This window comes from Molossus molossus, unplaced genomic scaffold, assembly GCF_014108415.1.
Source record: "Molossus molossus isolate mMolMol1 unplaced genomic scaffold, mMolMol1.p scaffold_m16_p_11, whole genome shotgun sequence".
Lineage (NCBI taxonomy): Eukaryota > Metazoa > Chordata > Mammalia > Chiroptera > Molossidae > Molossus > Molossus molossus.
The window spans coordinates 34,580,116-34,600,051 of record NW_023425346.1 but is presented as its reverse complement, the minus strand read 5'-3'; the positions used below and the strand labels follow the sequence as shown (position 1 = coordinate 34,600,051).

At 42.2% G+C, this 19,936-nt stretch overlaps 1 protein-coding gene across 3 annotated transcripts in view; it reads left to right on the top strand.

Moving 5' to 3' along the window:
• NEB (nebulin) overlaps positions 1–19,936 on the top strand; it is a 194,532-nt gene that overhangs the window by 139,306 nt on the left and 35,290 nt on the right. The window contains exons 117-133 of one of the 3 annotated variants that reach the window (XM_036253262.1): positions 86–190; positions 925–1,023; positions 1,341–1,451; positions 5,202–5,306; positions 5,938–6,042; positions 6,296–6,400; positions 8,498–8,602; positions 8,759–8,863; positions 9,502–9,606; positions 10,625–10,729; positions 12,062–12,166; positions 12,790–12,894; positions 14,451–14,555; positions 14,926–15,033; positions 17,099–17,203; positions 19,193–19,297; positions 19,711–19,815. In XM_036253262.1, coding sequence (XP_036109155.1) covers positions 86–190; positions 925–1,023; positions 1,341–1,451; positions 5,202–5,306; positions 5,938–6,042; positions 6,296–6,400; positions 8,498–8,602; positions 8,759–8,863; positions 9,502–9,606; positions 10,625–10,729; positions 12,062–12,166; positions 12,790–12,894; positions 14,451–14,555; positions 14,926–15,033; positions 17,099–17,203; positions 19,193–19,297; positions 19,711–19,815 — 1,788 coding nt within the window. The remainder of the gene's footprint in view (positions 1–85; positions 191–924; positions 1,024–1,340; positions 1,452–5,201; positions 5,307–5,937; positions 6,043–6,295; positions 6,401–8,497; positions 8,603–8,758; positions 8,864–9,501; positions 9,607–10,624; positions 10,730–12,061; positions 12,167–12,789; positions 12,895–14,450; positions 14,556–14,925; positions 15,034–17,098; positions 17,204–19,192; positions 19,298–19,710; positions 19,816–19,936) is intronic. The other 2 variants (XM_036253261.1, XM_036253260.1) reach the window with 2 other exon arrangements.

Genomic DNA, 19,936 nt, shown 5'->3' with positions numbered 1-19,936 from the left:
AGAAGACGGGCCAGGGAACCCCGGGGTACCTGTCAGCCACTCGGTCTCTAATGTGTGTATTTCTGGACATTTTTTTTTTCTTTAGTTGATCTACAAGTCAGACTTCTTCAAGATGCAGGGCCACATGATCTCGCTGCCATACACACCCCACGTGCTCCATTGCCGTTATGTGGGAGACATCACCAGTGACGTAAGCATCTCATAGGGTCTTTCTGGAAGACTTACCAAGAGGCCGGCTTCTTTCAGCGTTTAAGCCGACCAGTGAGCTTTGAATAGCCTTTTCCTCTAAATACTTCTAAATGGAGCATACAACTTGGAGGTGAAATAGTGTGGAAGCAGCTTCCACCAGCTTTGGAAATAGTAGTAAGAGGACCACTTGGGAAATGTAGGAATTTCTGGCCACACTTCTTCATTCATCACTGAATTATTACCAATCTCCATTCTCTGAATGGCCTCCAGTCCAGGTCATGTTTAGTGTCTTTCTCCTGCTCATCCCTGCTTCGTTTAAGCAATGTTTTTCTGTTTGTTTGTATTCCCCTCCTTGGTGTTTCCTTTTCCTAAAAACCACTTCATTCCATCTAGGCTCTTCTCCCATCAATACAATAATAAAATAATAGCTGTGCCCTCTCCTCAGCTCAGGGTTAGAGATTTAACTTTCAAAATCTGTGATTTACTTGCCTGCAAGCAAACCATGAGTACAAGGTAGATATGTTGAATCAAAATGAAAGATATGCCAATAGAAAAGCTTACTAACCCTGGCCGGTTTGGCTCAGTGGTTGGAGCGTCAGCCTGAGGACCAAAGAGTTCTGGGTTCGGTTCCCGCTAGGGGCACGTACCAAAAAAGAAAAGCTTACTACCCTGTCTTATTTAGGCTTGATTTATATTTTCTCACGACAAGCTATCTTTCTATATTTTGCCACACAGATTAAATACAAAGAGGACTTGCAGATCCTGAAAGGAATGGGCTGCTTCTTGATGGACACTCCCGACATGGTCCGTTCCCGGCACCTGCGGAAGCTCTGGGTGAGTGTGGGTTTTCACAACATGTGGTGGCTGCCCCCACACAGCTGCAAGGAGCTGGGTGAAAGAATCTTTGCCTGCAGCTACTTTTAAGGGGAAATTTGCCATTAACCCACTTGAGCAAGTCATGACCCACTTAAGATGACCCGTACCTCCTAACAAAGGTAATGAGCTTAGGTAGATGACGATTGGTTTTGTCCCTGCCTGGGAAGTAGAGGCTCAGCTTGACTTGCACATATCAGCCATTTGAAAGACAATGTGTGACCATGCAGTTCCTTAAATGATGAATCAACTTCCATTTTCATTGTTGTTTTTTTAAGTCTAATTACCTGTACACGGATAATGCAAGGAAGATGAGAGACAAATACAAAGTGGTGCTTGATACTCCAGAATACAGAAAAGTACAGGAACTCAAGACACATCTGAGTGAGGTAAGGATACCAAACCTGTCACTACTAGGGATGTGTGCTTCTAGTGATCATTTTTTCAGGCAACTACGGGAGGCAAAATATCTTCCCTGTGCCTTTAATGTCAGAATCGCCACCATATCTAAGCAAGTCAGTTGATCTCACTTTGCCTCAGTTTACTTATTTTATTCCCTTTTAATAAAATGAAGAGATTGATATTTGGTCTACCTAAGACTGCTGAGAGTTTACATGATTTTATAGATTAGAAAGTCCTTCTGTCTTATACTATTGTTGTATTCTCTAAACTAAATTTATTTCAAAAGTTTCTCTCTTGAATTCCTGCTATCAGGAACCCTAACCATGGTAGTGTCATTTGAAAAGTCTTCACTGGTGCTCTGCTCTGTTCCTACTCAATAAATTCCAAATTACTTAAATTTATTTGGGTCCCCATCATTTTCACCAGCCCCTCCTGGTGTTTAGATTGGCTGTCACCTAGACTATTGGTGTCTCGAGGCTTGGACCCCATCTTATTTAGATGTGTATCCCATAGTGCCTTGGCCATAAAGGATGTCCATGTTTGCCAATGACTAAATCTGTTCTGTAAAAGTAAGGGCATTGCACAGATGTCAATGGTTGCTCTTATTATAGGTCAGCTGGCCATTCTCATTCAACTCTCAGTTTTTCTGTGGCCTCATCCATCAGACTTCATCAAGCTGAGCCAAGCTTTGACTGTGGGGCCACTTCATTGACTCCCCATTCTCAATGGCTGCTGACAAGGAATAACTTATGATTTTAGACCTAGAGATGCCCAGGCACACCAAACGTGGCCCTAAGTGGAGGGATGTGCAGCCTCCTACATTCCTAGTGAGCCAGAGAAAGGGGATGATCACTTCTTAGCTTCTCCAGATGCTACACTGAGCCCACTTGCTTTCCTGAATGCTTCCCTCTGTCATTTCCACCAGCACTAGCACTCAGATAGGAAAGCTTATGTATTGTTGCTTTTTTATCTCAGTAAAGGCACTTTTCCACTCTGGCTGAGTATCAGAATCATCTGTGAAATATTTTAAAGCTGCCCTTGAGTGGGCTGCGATCCCCAGCCCCACGTCCCTGATTCTCCACATCTGCTCCAGGTGCTCCATGGACGATTCTAACACTCCGCCACGTCAGGACCCACTACTTTAAAGCACTACATCTCTCCTCCAGCTACCAAACAATAAAAAACTGTTTGGTAGCTTACAGTGCATATTGGTATCTCTGAAATACCCTCACTTCTTCTCTTGGAAGTCTGGGTTCAGAATTATATAACATTTTAATTTCTCCTCTCCCCGATTCCCATTGGGAACGTTATTCGTATTGTGCCTCAACACTGAGGAAGAAGAATAGCCATGTTTCAGCAGCGCCGTTTCTCTCACATGTGCCTCACCATGGAATGATCTGGGCTTGATAAAATACTGATCCAAGCTACCACCCTGGATTCAGAAGGTCTAGGGTAGAGACTGCACATCTGTTCTAATAAGGATTCTAGAGGTATTTTTGGATCAGGAAAGTTTGGGAAACACTGATTTCGTAAAATGTTTAACAACCAAAGGAAGTTTAAGTTGGGTTTTGAACTCTACAGATTCTTGTCACATGCACATTGTAGTTCCGGGAAGCAGGGGTGTTGTCCGGAGAAGCGTAACCAGTGCGTAAGCATGTTTGAGGGAATGTAGTACAAAGAGAATTCTAGAAATGGCATGGGAGAGTCGGGTCTTAGTCCCAGATTTACAACCCATTTGCTGTGTGACCTTGCATAATTCACCACTTCAATACCCCAATTCCCTGAGCTAGAGAATTGGACTTGATCATAATTCAGGCTCCTTTTAATCAGAATATTCTCTGAGTTTGTTTTTTTTCTTTATTTGAAATTTAGCCTGGAAGAAACAGTACATTTTTAATTAGTTCTTTATTTCAGAAATAGGCTCCAGCAGATAAGATCATTTTGTTTCAACTTGCACTTGTATATCATTTAGATTTTAAAATATGGACATGTACATACATGTATTTATACTTATTACTTATTTCCTACATTTTGTCTGTCTAACTGGCATTGATATTCACAATTAGAATGTAATTGTTATTCTTTTGGACTTTCTAGTTTGCCTCATTATGTTAAATTCCCTCAACATTTATTAGAGGACTACTATTTTTCAGATCATTTATCTAAGCACAAGGTGATAAAGGGATAATAGAGCAGAACCCTGCATTCCATGGGCCTGCAATCTGTGAGCAAACAGACATCATCATGATAAATGGTATCCTATAGAAACAATCAAGGCGGTACAGACTCTAGGAGCTTTGCAGGCAGATAAGAGGGGCAAGAACATTCTAGGCAGAAAGAACAGTATGAGCAAATGGCTGTAATAAATTCTAGAAATTGGGAGTAGTTTCAAATAGCACATGGGGAGTGTGGGAGACTGTTGGGAAAGTAGACGAGAGACATTAAATAGAAGCTAGGTTATGACGACTCATTGGTGCTATATTAATGACCTGGGGTTTGATGAAAAATCATTGAAGAATTACTCTGAGCAGGGTAGACCTGGGATTTAAGATCTGCTTTAAGAAAATCTCTTTCTCAGATTTGTGAAAGGGGATGAGCCCTGTGGAGTGCCCAATAGAGGATTTGGGTGAGTGTTTAGGAGGCTTCCACGGGTGCGTAGAGAAGAAATGACAGAGGAGGCTGAACCAGTGGGGAAGGAGAAGGGTCAGATTTGTGGACTAGTATGAAGTTAGGAACCCAAGGTTCACAACCAACCATTTTGATGACTCCCCACGTTTCTGGCCTGGGTGACTGGGAGATCAAAGCGCCATTTAGCAAAATAAAGAAAATAGGAGACGCCGATTTGGGCTGGAGATTAGGGGGTAATATAAAGAATTCTACACCAAACATGATGAGGTACCCCTGTTCAAAACATTGTTGAAAATTTGGGTCTGGAGCTCAGGGGAGACATTGGATGTAAAGATTTGGAAGTCATCAATCTCAAATTGAATGTTGAGGCCCTGGGTATGGAAGAGGTCACTCAAGAGGGTATACATGGTGAAAGGGGCCAACCTAATAGCAGCCTTAGGGGAAGGACAGAGCCGTAGAAAGAAGCTGCTCCCTAAGCACCCAGAGGAGAATGATGGAATGGAAGGCAGAGAAGAGAGTTTTCAGGAATGAAAACTGCTCAGCAGTTTCAGTTGTTACAGAAAAGTATTCTTGGATTTGGCAATTGTAAAGTCTTTGATGATCTTATTGAGAGTGACTTCATTGGAGTGGTTGGGGGAAAGCCAAACTATTGCTTTGAGAAATTAATCCAAAGAAAGAAAAAGAACAAACACATAGTCTGCTTGGTTGTAAAAAAGAGGAACAAGGCCATTGGTAAAGGTTGGAAAAGGCTTAATGAAGGGAGGAACTTGAGTCTGTGTGCAGACAAAGGGGGAGAGCTGGGAAACCAGGAGGGTTGAGGATAACAGAGGGGAAGGGGATAATTGATGGAACAGCATCCTAGATGGAACAGGTGCGAAGGGACAAAGATCACAGCAGGAGCCTGAATCTTGGACAGGCTCCAGGGTGTGTTTTTACAGAAGGGGGGAAAGTAAAGGAAGTCTAGGGAGGTTAATAAATTATTGGTTTACTGGGAAGAAACTGAGATTGTTGCAGTGGGAGCGCCCAGCTTCTTGAAGTAAGCAGTAAAGGCATCTGCAGAGAACATGTCCACGAAGCAGAAATGATGCTGATGACTGTTTTATGTCCAGCTGGTGTACAGAGCTACAGGCAAGAAGCAGAAGTCAATCTTCACTTCAGTTCCTGATACTCCTGATCTTTTAAGAGCCAAGCGAGGGCAGAAGCTTCAGAGTCAGGTAAGAGTAATAAACAAAGATTTATAAACCTGCCAGGCTGGCATCACAGGGGGTGGGTACGTGTGCCTGACCACTCCTGGTCGGTAACAACCTCTCGTACTTGGTTGTCAGTGACACAGTTGTATGCCCACTAGTTTCAGGAGGCAGTGTTTATTTGGGCCATCATAATCACGGTTTTGTTTTACATGAGCACGTAGTGCCGTGTCTTCTTTTCCAAGTTCTATATAACTTTTGTCTGTGGGCTCCAGTAATGAAAATAAATTGCTCGATTCACTCGATAGGGCCTATGTAATGTCTGCAGACAAATGAAACTACAATTCATGCATTCAGGCAAAAATGGAAAAATAATATGTTGAAGGCTCTATCAGAAGCATTTTGTTCTTCCGTCGGCATCCTTTATTATATGGATTTAGATTAAACTATACTCATCGATAGGATTATCAGGCAACTGGAGTGTCAATATGTGTTTCCAAATGTGAGATGCAGAGAGAAACAAATGAACTGAAACACATATAACCGACAAAAACAAAAAACAGGACAACAGGTAGACACCAGTTGAATAAAGAAGACTGAATGCTAAATAAGAAATGTTTTATCTTTGTAACAACTGATCCCTATTCTGATTACTTAGTATCTGTATGTTGAACTGGCCACCAAAGAGAGACCCCATCATCACGCTGGAAACCAGACCACGGCCTTGCAACACGCCAAGGACGTGAAGGACCTGGTCAGCGAGGTAAGTTGGGAATTTGGCACCGAGACACTGGGTTAAAGAAAGAATCCTTCACCAAAACCTTCACCTGCTGCCTCTGACAGGGGAGTTTGGGTCAATAATTTGTGCTCAGCAGCGTCAAGAACAGAAGGCAGCGCCATTCTCCTAACAAGCATAATACATGTGTCCAGGGTGGATCTGTGACATGCTCGTGGATTATGATGGATGAAAACACCTGAGCTTATATTTGTCTCTCTCTTCTATCTTTATTTCCTAGAATAAGTACAAGACTCAATATGAGAAGATGAAGGACAAGTACACTCCAATTCCAGATACACCAGTCCTCATCAGAGCCAAGAAGGCTTACTGGAACGCCAGTGATGTATGCATTCCTTCCCTCTTTCTTCTGGTGTGATAGGGGCAGCTGAGGTTGAGGTACCTGAGAAACAGAAGATATTATAGTCATATCCATAGTTTAAAGTCCTGACCCACACATGGACCAGGAAAACAAAAACAAACAAAAAAAAACCCTCAAAAACATAAAAAGAAAAAAAAAACCACAGGTACAAACAAGACCAGTTTAGGCAAAGTAGTAGCTGAGAGATGCAAAAACCTACTACTCTTCTGACTGCTTTCTAGGAAGAACATGACCCTTTCTTGTAATTCTTTGGAAGTATTTCCTAGGGATACTTGACAACTAATTGTTGCTTACCTATAAAATCATGTTCTTAGAGTCAACCAAACATGGTTTCGAATCCTGAATACTGTCACTTCCCTGATGTATGACTATATATGCCTTATCTAATTTTTCTGAGACTGTATTCTTATAATGTGGAACGAGGGTAAGAATTGTGATAATTAAATTAGACTCAATACAATAATGTTCCTCGTATGGTGCTAGTCTCTTAGTTGCCCCTCAGAAAATGTTTCTTCCCTTTCTTCTCTTGATTGTCTAAATCATGTGAATGAAATGTTTGTTAGAATTAGAAGGGACAGACTTTCAGTTTCTGTACCCCATGATCAAGGACAGTACTGCCTTTTAATGGTAATGGGATTATCTGCTAATAAAGATATAGAATTAACCCAGGGCCGATGGGTAGTCCTTAGCAGTTTTTTGTCTTAGAGCCCATTTGCAAATGTAGCGCTCCCATTACCAGAACCAGAATCCCCAGACGACTGGCCATGTTGGGACTTAACCTCAACCAAAAAAACCTCAATCAACTTCATAACCCCTGCTTAGCAACATAGCTCTAGGATTTCAAGTCATCTTAGGGTAAGTATAGTGACCCCAAAACAGAAAGATGAGAGGGTACACAGTAAATCGGAACAGTATCTCAGCTCCATAATTTTGTCGGAAATTTTTATTTGGAGCTGAAAGGATCCTGATAGTTGGAAAGAGACCATGCCAATTTGCTTCAAAGATAAGCTGATAAAATTATATGCTACCTTCAAAATCTATCCCCTAAGATATTTTTAGTCTTCTTTAGACATCCTCATCTTTATCACTATAAGGTTACCCTTGAATATTAACTTGAAACAAGCTTACTCTGCATCAACACTGTTGGGGGTGGCCACACAGTGCAACTGACCCTGGGGCTCATTATGCCGCAGTGGACAGCCCCATGCCTAAAGCTGTGTCAGTACCAACACTGATAACTCTAACCTTTAAACTAGCCCAATGTCATTTAGTCCAAATTGGCCTTTCTACCATGATTATCCTCACAGTAGAGCTAAGCAATCTTATGAGATTATCCACATGAAAAGCAAAGTTGAAGTTAAAGAAAAGACATCTTTTATTACATGTTTGCTCAGCTACTCAAGAAGAAAAGGTTTGTTGGAGGTGACTTCTTGGAAAGTGCTCATCTTATGTAGATGAGGTGAATCTTCTACGATATTCTTAGGTTAAGGTAGGAGTTGTTGTCTCTTGAAATATGACAAAGGTAAAGAGTATAATGAAATAAAAGTTTAGGGCTGCTTCATGGGGATGGCATTCTAATACCAGGAGTTAGAAACAAAATCTTTCTCCTCCTTCCAAGTGTACCAATAGGTCTTGGGCTCAACAAGGTTATGTTTGTTTTTCTTCCTAAATGAGCTTTTTGTTTGTTTTACATTTAAGTAAACTTTTCATTTTAAGTAGTTTTAGATTTACAAATAACTTGCAAAAATAGTGGAGTTCCCCTACAGCCTACATCTGGTTTCCCCTATTGCTAACACCTCACATTACCATCATACATTTGTCACACCAATGAGCCAATATTGATACATTATTAGTTAAATTCTACATTTTATTCAAAGTCTATTAGGTTCCTCCTCCTGTCCCTTTTCTCTTCCAGGATGTGAAATGAGTTTTTAAATCTCTCCTAAATGTTTTCATGGGAAAACCTAAGAGAGAACACTCAAGAGAGTTCAAGCTTAAAAAACCTCAATTATTTAACTCAGTCGTTGTTCATCATAATCTATGTGCATTTTCTCTTCCCAGCTACGCTACAAAGAAACATTTGAAAAGACCAAAGGGAAATACCACACTGTGAAGGATGCTCTGGACATTGTTTATCATCGCAAAGTCACAGATGACATCAGTAAAGTACGTCCCTACCTTCTTCTACTTGTGTGGGGCTCACTGACCCACCCTCAGTGTACAAAAGTACCCCCCCTTTCCTAAGACTCTCTGGAGATAACTAGACTTTTTTACATTAGTTCTGGGTAGGATTTCATACCTGTCTTTGTGTTCTAACCACAGGTGAAATACAAGGAGAACTACATGAGCCAGCTGGGAATCTGGAGGTCCATTCCCGATCGCCCAGACCATTTCCACCATCGTGCAGTCACTGATGCCATCAGTGACGTGAGTCCTCAGATCTGCTGTTTGTACATATAAAACCATGTGCCCATATGGCTTAGGGAATCAAACAGGGCATAAAAATTGATTAAGCACCGAACTCAATGGTAGTTCTTATGCGTGGATGTTTGAATCATAAAATTCATTGATAAATGTGTGAACTTCAACTTGGGAGAGAAACAATATATCCAAATTTATAAACCTAATTTTTCTTCCATATGTATTATATTATATTACCCGACTGGCAGTAATATACTTCATCTAAACAATAACCTATTTTAGTCGATTGAAGAGACAACTTCATGAAGCAATTAAGACACGTAACAGTGCTCACTGAGAGAGAAATTTCAGCTCTCTGTATGAACTACAGCTGCCACATTAATGATGTACTGTCTAGGAAAGTACACCTGTTCAATCTGAATTGTTTTCACTAGTAATTAAAATGTCCTTGTATAACATAACAATATACCTTAAAATAAGCAGGAAAAAAGTATGGCTGGCAACTTTTCTTATATAATTGTTTTAATACTTTATTCTACATGTCTCAAGGGTCAGAGCTTCCACTTGTTCTACTTACATCGATCGTAACCTACTGCTATTTGGAGATAGGTTCTTAAAACTCTTTGATGATGTTCTTCTCTCAGGTAAAATACAAAGAAGATCTGACCTGGCTTAAAGGCATTGGTTGCTATGCCAATGATACCCCTGACTTCACGCTGGCTGAAAAGAACAAGGCACTCTACAGCAAGGTACAGCTACTCAAGGGTGGTGGCCACATCTGTTCGACACATCTCAGTGCCCACAGAGAGAATTAGCATTCTAGACCCTGTAGTTGGAGTACGTACTGAAATGTTCACCATCTGACGGGCTCCGCCAAAAGAGCATGTCTCAAAATTTTTTTAGTACTGACCTCATTGACTGCAGTCTGTTTATTTGAGTTTGATGAATGGCCATTGCAGAACAACTCCTCATGTCTCTGCCAGCATTCCCTCCCTATTAATATGTCTCTGGGTAATTTACCCTGTTAGAGTTGACACAGGAGCAAATGTAAAGTGGGATTATTTTAATCCACAAACTTGATGTGTGACTCGAGGCAAATGACTTGTTTTTTGTGGCCTCATTTTCTATTTCCAAAATAAAGCAGTTGGATTAGCTTCCTTTGAGTTCTAAAATAGGGGTCAACAAACTTTTCTTAAAAGTGCCAGATAGTACCTTGGCCGGTTTGGCTTAGTGGTTGGAGTGTCGACCTGCGGACCAGAGAGTCCCGGGTTCGGTTCCCACTAGGGGCATGTACCAAAAAAAAAAGTGCCAGATAGTTAATATTTTAGACTTTGTGGGCCACATTCATTCTGTCACATATTCTTTGTTTACAATTCTTTAAAAGTGTTAATAAACACATACAACATTCTTAGTTCATGAGTCCATTTAGATATAGGTAATGCTCTAAATGTTGGCCTACCTCTGCCCTAAAATATTATGAATATCTGATTAATTACTGGAAGCAATTTTAAATTAATGGACTAAAAACTGCCTTCAACTGCACATGGTAATACCTTCAAAGTAAAATAATCATTATAATACGTAGAAACAAAGAAGGAACTGATTTGGATATACCCTTCATTGTCTTGGGAGACAGAATAAGCATTCAGTAATTACTTGTTTACTCTATGAAGGGATTATCACAATTGTATGATAAGATAAATGGCATGTCTCATTCTAAGGATAATCACAGCCTGCTATCAAGTAACCACATTCTGTTTTCTGTAGTATAAGTATAAGGAGATATTTGAAAGGACAAAGTCAAAGTTCAAGTATGAAGCCGACTGTCCAATCAATAGGCATTTCAAGTATGCAACTCAATTGATGAATGAGGTATGTATGACCTGACCCAATTAAGCCTATTCAGTTCCCTTAAGAAGTCTATAAAGTTCTTTGATTATAACCCAAAAAGTAAAATGACTGAGAAGTCTTTCTAAGTGTTGATTCAAGATAAAGATCTGAAAAGACTCGTATAAAGTCACCATCTGATGGGCTCTGCCACAGCAGGAATAAGAACAAGAGAAGGGACTGTGCAGAGGGGTGTGAGGGCCCCACAGCCATCCACCTCTTTTCACACCGACATAGGGCAGCACAGCCCCTTAGGTGATGACAGCAAGGAGGTAAAGGATTTTGTTGACTATCGGCTGAAGTCCCTTAAACATGATACTGTGTAGAGCTGAGAGCCACAGAAGATCAAGGTTGACTTCGCATCCCTTCCCATGGCACAGAAATAGCGGTGGGTGGAAAAGCCACCTCTAAAGGGATAGTTGTGATTCAGCATTCACTTGTATTGCCATTGTTTACTCATTCCTTGGTTCAAAGAAGTATCCATCTGTACCCAGAATATTATTTTATATTCTACCCAGTCTTTCTCGGAACTGTCTTTGTATTAATTTAACTTAAAAGCAGCTTAAAATGACTGAAGTAGGCAAGCTATGAATTAAGTTAAACGTTTGAATGTTTTAATACTTAACTTCCTATCTGTGGATATTCCATAGATTTATATAAGTGCCAAAACAATGTTAGAAAATCAGTGAACTGTATCTAAAAATGGAAATGTAGCCAATGCTCTATTTATGTCAATGTGTGACTTTTTTTTGTTGTTTTTAAATTTGGTTTTGTTCATTTTCAGTAGATTTCCAGGTGGGACAACTCTGAAGAAATACTGTTAGTAGCTTCCTAGAATAGTCTTGATATATTTTGTTTCTATTTTTCACATTCACAAAGGATTTTCAGGTCTCAGCTATAATTAAATAAATTAGCTAGCATTAGAAGACTATTTGAATTTTTCATGAATATTCTTTTTGATTCTCACAGCCTTAGATAGTAGACCCATAGATTATCAGCACCTTATTTTAAATACAATGTAAAGTGCCATAAATCCTAACATTGCTAATGGCATCATATGTAGAGATGGAAAACCTTTAGGCACAAGGTGTTCCCATTTTGGTGTCACAGATCCTATCTATCCCAAGCCCTGGCCTCCTCCATGCACCCTCCCTTCACTGGACTGTCTTTGCCTCCCTTTGTTTATTACCCTGGATGCTTGGAAGCCCACCTCTCAAAATGACATATTTCTGGCCCTCTGGGAGTGTTTATCTTGAGATATTTCTGTGTAGACTTGAAGTTGTACTCTTGCTATAATTTGATCTGATGTCTGAGCAGAAAAAATACAGAGCTGATTATGAGCAGCGGAAAGATAAATACCACCTGGTAGTCGATGAGCCTAGACATCTGCTGGCTAAGATCGCAGGCAACCAGATCAGTCAGGTACTGTGATGGGGCTGTTTGGACGGCCCCGGCAGGATTGTGCTCCAGATTTCTCAAGAGATGTTGTCCTGTCTGCTGCAAGGATGTCATAGGTTCTGCCTATGATATTGGGATGTTCTGTTTCAAAGTATCTGTCTAGCCACCCAAAGAGCTCATGAGCTGTTTGAGTGTGCAGTCCATGCTCTGTGTGCTCACATGTGCTGTGGTGGAGATGAAAAGAAAGGCTGGGTCCTTCCACCCTCTATTCCTCTGGAGGCCCAGTTTTCAACCTGCAGTTTTAAATTGCAAACTGATTTGCAAAAGCAAAAACAAAGAAGCAAATTGATGGGAGGAATGAAGACAGAACTCCCTAGTGTATTTTTCTACTCCAGTGATGCCCTTTTTCCTAGAAGGCAGTGTGGGTGGCATAGATAAGTCATTCCCCATTCACAAGGACGATGGGTGGTCAATGGCAGGTGCTGCAGTCATTCTGTGCGGCACTGCCATGTGTTTGGTGCCTTCACCCACACATATATGTGAGTACATAAAGTGTGTCTGCCTACATCTCTTCACTCAGAGGTGACGGGGATATAGAGCCATGTTCTTAAGTCTCTTTTGTGCTTTACTGCTCTTTGCATGAACAGAGAAAATATAAATCTAGTGCCAAGATGTTTCTGAAACAAGGATGTAATGAAATTCTGCGCCCAGATATGTTGACTGCCCTCTACAACTCGTACATGTGGAGCCAGGTAATTTCGGATGTGATGTGAAGAAGCAATACAGACGCCTTGGGGGCATTCACCATCATGCTTTCCTTGACTTCCTTCATCTGCCCCCTGCCCAAGCTGGTTTCACATGATAAGGCTGCATAAATATTCATTCCTTGTCAATGAACTCCGGATGTGGTCTCCACTGGGCTGAGGCCCTCTGTATATCAATATCTGACACTTTGGGGACTCTTAGTAAGACTGACTGAGACTTTTCCAGACTTTATTTCCAAATGGTATAACATTAATTTATATGTTTTAATATTTGCCCCCTCCCCAAATGGATTCTTAGAAACTGAGCATATTAAGTATATTCAACAGCATTTAAAAGATCTGAATATTTAATGTCTTTATCTCATTTGGCCACGTGTATCATTTAGGACAGATAGAGATTACAGTGTAGCTCTTTGAATATTGTCCACATTCATGGCCCCTCTTGAGTTTGATGCTGAATTTGCTAGGTTATTTCCAGCATATCTATCCTCTTGCACACTTGTTAATAACCTTCCTGATAACATTACCTTCCCACAAGGTCAACAGAAGCACACACCACCACCTTTCCATCATAGGCTGAAAGGTAAATTCGAGGCAGCAAAAAATGGTGATAATTGCTTAACTACCAGATACAATGTTAATACAATGCCATTGTTCCCATACAAAAAGAGTTTTTAATCAATCTTTTGTATTAGGAACTTGTTTTATCACTTTAGGGTGACATCCATCAACACATGAAATGAGGGGGATGAGGTCTCCCTAGGAACATCTATTTGCCTGCCACCTTTTTTGTCCTATGATCATCAAGTAGTTGTGCATGAACTTTCATTGTGCTCTCTGTTTCTGCACTGCTTGAAATAGCTTTCGTGCATGAAAAAAAATGATGACTTGGAAATTACAAAATGCATGTTTTGTTTAAAATGATAAATGCTTTAAACTGTATATACTTGATTTTTACTTTACATCTATCTCATCTGTGATATGGAAACATACCTAAAGAGGTCATACGTATTAGATGCCGCATACAGGGTAGGGCAAAAGTAGGTTTACAGTTGTGAGTGTGTGGAACAGACTTCTCATATTATTATTTATTAATTATTGTATTCTTTTCTATACTAATGGCTGTTAACCTACTTTGCCCCCACTCTGTATTGAGAGTGAATCATTGCTTGTCAGCGTCCAGAGGACAAAGGTCTAGTCTTGGCTCTGAGATTCACTCTATGTGTGCCCTTCGTCTCTTAACCCCTCTGGACCTCAGTTTCTGCATGTTTAAAATGTATGGACACTATCACATCATCATCATCATCATCATTATTATTATTATTACTTGCTTACTCCATTGCAAGATTGCTATCAAATATAGATTTACAGTAAACATTTTCAATTAGGATTTAAAGAGAAAGCATGACCCCACCCCACCCCACATCTGCGGCTTGTATAATAATCCTATTTGCTGTGGGACTCTCTCAAGAGGAAAATTAGGTTCCTTAAAGCCCTCCATCCTACAGTTTAGAGTTAACTTGTTCTTCTATTCCACAATGCAGATTGAGTATAAGAGAAATTATGAAAAGTCTAAGGACAAATTTACCTCGGTTGTGGACACGCCGGAACACCTGCGTACTACGAAAGTCAACAAACAAATCAGTGATGTAAGTACAAGGAACATCAAATGGGTTCTCAAGCTCAGGGGCATTTTCCCATGTGGAGGGGCATTTTAGATCGTCACCGTGTGTGGAGGGCCCTCCTACTGGGTAGTGGAAGTGAGACAGGGTGCTAACTGCCCCACTGTGCTCAGGACTTCTTTTACAATAATGAACTGTCCCAGCCAGATTGGCAGACACCCCCTTTCAGAGCCCTGGGGCCTGGGCGGGAAGCGTGAACGCACCTGTTAAATTTATAGGATTCTGCCACCTTTATATACACTCAAAAAAAACTCTTTGCATTAATAATTTTACATTACATGGCATTGCAAATTGAGGTGTATAACATCGTCTGTTTCTGCTTTTTCATCTCCTTTAGATACTTTATAAACTGGAATACAACAAGGCCAAGCCTAGAGGCTACACCACCATCCACGACACGCCCATGTTGCTGCATGTCCGGAAGGTCAAAGATGAAGTCAGTGATGTAAGCACCAGAGGCTTTGCAGTCTCCCTCATCTTGGCCTCTCTACTGTGATAGAATAAATCCTGGTTCAGCTATCTACCTCTGTGTGACAATCCCCCGAAATCTTAGTGGCTTAAAACAACAATCTTTTTTATTTTTTTGCTCATGATTCTGTGAGCTGACTGGGCAAAGCTGAGTATATCTCCTGTGCCTCGTGCTGTGGGCACCCAGTCGAGGCTCGGGTGGGCCAGCGCCTCCAGATGTCTGCCTCACATGGCTGGTTGTTGATGCAGGCTCTGGGCTGGGAGCTCGGCTGTTTTGCAGACAGCACCCTCCATGTGGCCCTTCCATGTGATTGGACATCTCACAGCACAGTGGGTAGGTCCCAAGAGGCTGGAATGGAAGCTTCCAGACCAGTTCAGGACTATTCCTAGAACTGACATGAGTCACTTTGCTGCATTTGACTGGGCACAGTGCACACCCAGATTCGATGAGTGAAGAGATCATGCCACCTCGGGATGAACAAGGTCATACTGTGGAAAGGCATGCAGGGGGTATTGCAGAGACCATGTTGAAAAATGCAAAATACCATAAATGCCATGAATATTCTCTATGCTTTATTTTGGCTAAAAGGAACAAGGGAGCCATTACATTCCCTGAACTCCCTGAATTTGAGGAAAAACTGTATTCATAAATTTTTAAATTTCCAGATATATATCTAGATTCTATGGTTGAAAACAATCATGATTGTTAGTTTAAAAAAAAAAAAAATGAGGAACTCAATGCCTACCTCCTAGCCATACTCAATGGCAACTCTGTGGTGAACTCCTCCTCACCCCGAAGGCTTGGCCATAGCTGGCACTCAGGAGTCTCGGATAGACGCGCGAATGTGTTCACAGCGTGGACCCTGACGTGCCATGAAAAAAATGCTAAATACATTCTGTGCGCCGTTTATGAAGGCAGAAATGCATAAGACACCTTAAAAATATTGTTTTCTTGTTAACATAAGTTTTAGTATATCAAGCATGAACGTCAGGTACTCACACACGTCGTAAGGGTGATCCTTTAGTGGAGCCCCTTTCACTGTAGAAAGATGAAGCATTTCTAGGTCCATTCTCCCGTGTGTTCTGATTATAACAAGAACCTGAGATATTGATGAAAAGTATGGCTTTCCAGGCCTTCCCCCCCCCCCAAAAAAAAATGCTGATTTATCATGTATATGGTGAAGTACAGAAGATTGTGATCAAGCAAACTTAGTAACACAACTGGGCTTTCTTAGAACATGTTCACCTCAGATTTAACTAACTTAAAACCTGGGATCCTTCAGCAACATTTAGTGGGAAAACCCAGGTGAGGCTCCCAGGCCCTGAAATTTACAAGGAACAACATTGGGTGAAGTTAGAACTTCTAGACCCAGAATGGAGACACTACCCACTGCGCCCTCAGAGCCTAGGCTTTGTCTGACACTATCCCTCCCATCCAAGCCCACATATGCCCAAACTTGCCAGATGTGGCCCTAGCGATGATGATAGTGATGACTGCGTCCATCCATCGGTTCATCCGTTCTATGTGCCTGACACTAGGACCAGAGGATGAGTGACACACCATCTTTGCCCTGGAGGGGTCCAGTTTCATGAAAAGAATAGACAGATAAGCAAATAATGTCCGCATGAGGCGATAACAGCTGGGGTGGTGGGGCACAGAAGGCGGGCGACACTCACTGCCTCTGGGTGGGGAAGCTTCTCTTCCAGCAGCAGCAGTTTTCAAGATGTTCTGAACTTGGAATGTTCTGATTTGGAAAAGGGAACACATATGGGGTACTGTGCAGCTAGCCCTTTCAGCATAACCTCAGGGGGCATGCGTGCTATGGTGACCTAGTGCACACACTCGGTGTGTCCTGGGAGCTGGTTTTACGATCTGAAACAGGCATGTCTGCTTGGCCGCATTCTTTCCACACACAGCTCTGTTCTCTCTTAAGGACCAGTGTGTGCTGTAGTCATGGTTTTCACTTCTTTCTTTTTGCTTTTTGAAATGCTTAGTAGGCTACTATAAAAAGTTAACCTTGTCATTGTGCCACCTCCCACAGCTGAAATACAAAGAAGTTTACCAAAGAAATAAGTCCAACTGCACCATTAAGCCGGACGCTGTTCATATCAAAGCAGCCAAGGATGCGTACAAAGTCAACACCAATGTGAGTTCTGGACACTTCCCCCAGCCTAACCGGGGATCCATCAGGTTCTACAGGACACATGATTCTTGTACATCCCTTCCGGTCACTGAGCTCTAATGAGTCCAGACCAAGAGTTAGGCCCCGGGAGCATGGGGAATGACGCTGGAATCTACATGCTGCCTTTGGTTCCCACCGAGGCCCACGGGGAAGAGCAAGGTGGCCAACCCATGCCACAGTCGTTATACCCACTCAGCTTTCGCACTCGGTGCTGAGAAACAGGAGACTTAATTCTGAAATGAATTTTGGAAAGTGTTTCAGCATCTTTCATTCCCTCTACCCTCTGTATTCTCCTCCTGCCCTAAACCCTAGAGCCGGCTTCTTTATGGGAAAAAGAAGTTATCCTCATCTGAGGATACTTTCCCATTGATTTTTAGAGACAGTGGAAGGGAGGGAGGGAGGGAGAAACATCAACCGGCTGCCTCCCGCATAACTGAGCAAACCTACAACCCAGGTACCTGCTCTTGACCAGGAATCAAACCTGTGACACTGTGGCCTGCAGGCTGACGCTCTAACTGCTGAGCCAAACCAGCCAGGGCCAAGGAAAAAATTTTAGTCACTTGGTGATGTTAGGAGTTGGCCTTAACCTTTCTTCTGCTCAGATCTCCCTGTACTGACTCATTTCCTTGTAGTGGGGCATCTTAAAGCCTCAACCACAGAAACATTTTTGTGCATTTAGATGATATTAGCTTTTTAAAAAATATATAATGGTTATAAAATGAAACCATTGTAGCCCAACGAGTGCCCACTAGTGCCAGAGAGAACATGTTTATCAGGGCCAGCAAACTGAAATGCCTGAAGGGGCTGGCAAGTGACTTACAGATGTCCTGAGGATGGATTGAGGGGTGGGTAGCAGCATGGATGGGGGGAAGGCAAATTCCATAAAATGTACATTGTAGAATGCAGGCAGTGGGTATTTTCTATAAGATTCTAGCAATTCTGTTGTCTGACTGAAAAATTTCACAATAATATGGGGGAAAACTCATCAAATAGTATACATAGATGCATGCATATTTTGTGTGCAAATTAATACTTGACAAAAAAGGGAGAGAAGGAAAGAGTGAGCAAAGAAATGTGCCTGATAGAAAAAGCTCTTCCCTGGACTCTCATATTAAACTTCAGACATGTCTGTGCCTCGGATACGGCTCGAGGCAGCCAGTTTTCGAGCTCAGATGAAAGTCTGGCAAGTGCACAGGCACCCTCAACCCCGATTGCCTGAGTTTAAATCCCACCTCTTACTAGTTGTCTCTCCTTGGGCAGGTGACTTAACCTCTAGGCAGTTCTTCAGCTGTCAACTTCATGCAGTTGTTACAAAAATTAAATAAGTTAATTCTATAAAGCACTTAAAAAGTGCCTGGCACAAAAGAATTTACTATATGTTTAATGTGTGTGTGTGTGTGTGTTTTTTAATTAAGCCTGAATTTAATCAGAAATTAAGAGTTCTCAAGTACTCTGAAGATGATTAAGCTACACTGGCAGAACAAGAAGATGGTAGAGTCAATTCACGCAGAGGTCTTTAAAGTTTTTAGCCTCTATTTTGAGACCAAAGGGTCCCACAAGATGACTTCTTGAGTGGCTGACTAGTTGCAAAAATTGTAGAGAAATTTTCACTGGGGCTCTCTCTTGCATAAAGAACCATAATTTGCCCAGCCAGTGTGGCTCAGTGGTTGAGCATTGACCCATGCACCAAGAGGTCACAGGTTCAATTCCCAGTCAGGGCACATGCCCAAGTTGTGGGCCTGATCCCCAGTAGGGGGCATGCAGGAGGCGGCCAATCGATGTTCTCTCTCATCGATGTTTCTCTCTTTCTCCCTCCCTCTCTCTTCCTCTCTCTCTAAAATCAATAAAAGAAAAAAAATTTTTTTGATAAAATGCAAGAGGAGCCGCTCCATGCGTGGGTTAGGAACTCAGCCCCCTGACTGACACAAGTTGTTTTCCTCTTGGTTAAAACAGCTGGACTACAAGAGGCTGTATGAAGCCAACAAAGCCCACTGGAAGTGGATCCCTGACCGACCGGACTTCCTGCAGGCCGCCAAGTCGTCCCTGCAACAGAGCGATGTGAGATAGAAGAGACATGATGTGAGATAGAAGAGACGTGCATGAGACAGAGAATGAGTCATTAGTCATAATAACCACTGCCGTGGGTGCTAACCCTAGCTCCTTGTCCAAGGACAGGAGGGGTGTGGGAGTGGGGGGCAAGCTCAGGAAGCGGACCTGGCCACAGAGCCTGGTCTCCCATGGCGGGGCCCAGACACATGGTTCTGAGTCCTGAGTGAGGCCGGGGTGGGGAGGGGCTGGGCCTGGGGGTGGAAAGGAGGAGCTCAGCGCGAAGTGAGGGGCCAGGAAGCCCCTGCCCCTCCGGGTAGCAAGCCCTCTTTAACAGGAGGACTCCTGACGAATTTAATCAAACACTGGCTTTCTCCTGTGCCTGTCACCCTGTCCCATCTTCCTCTGCTTTTCTTCTGTGACAGTTTGAGTATAAGCTGGACCGAGAGTTCCTCAAAGGTTGCAAGCTTTCTGTCACTGATGACAAAGACATGGTGCTGGCCCTGAGGAATTCCTTAATAGAAAGTGACGTGAGTACCCGTCCCTTCCAGGTGCCTAACCTCGCTCAGGGCCTTTCTGCAGCACAGTCCCCGGGGACACCCAGCAAAGGCCCAGGGCTGCTGCTGGGGTGTGGGGCCTGAACATGACATG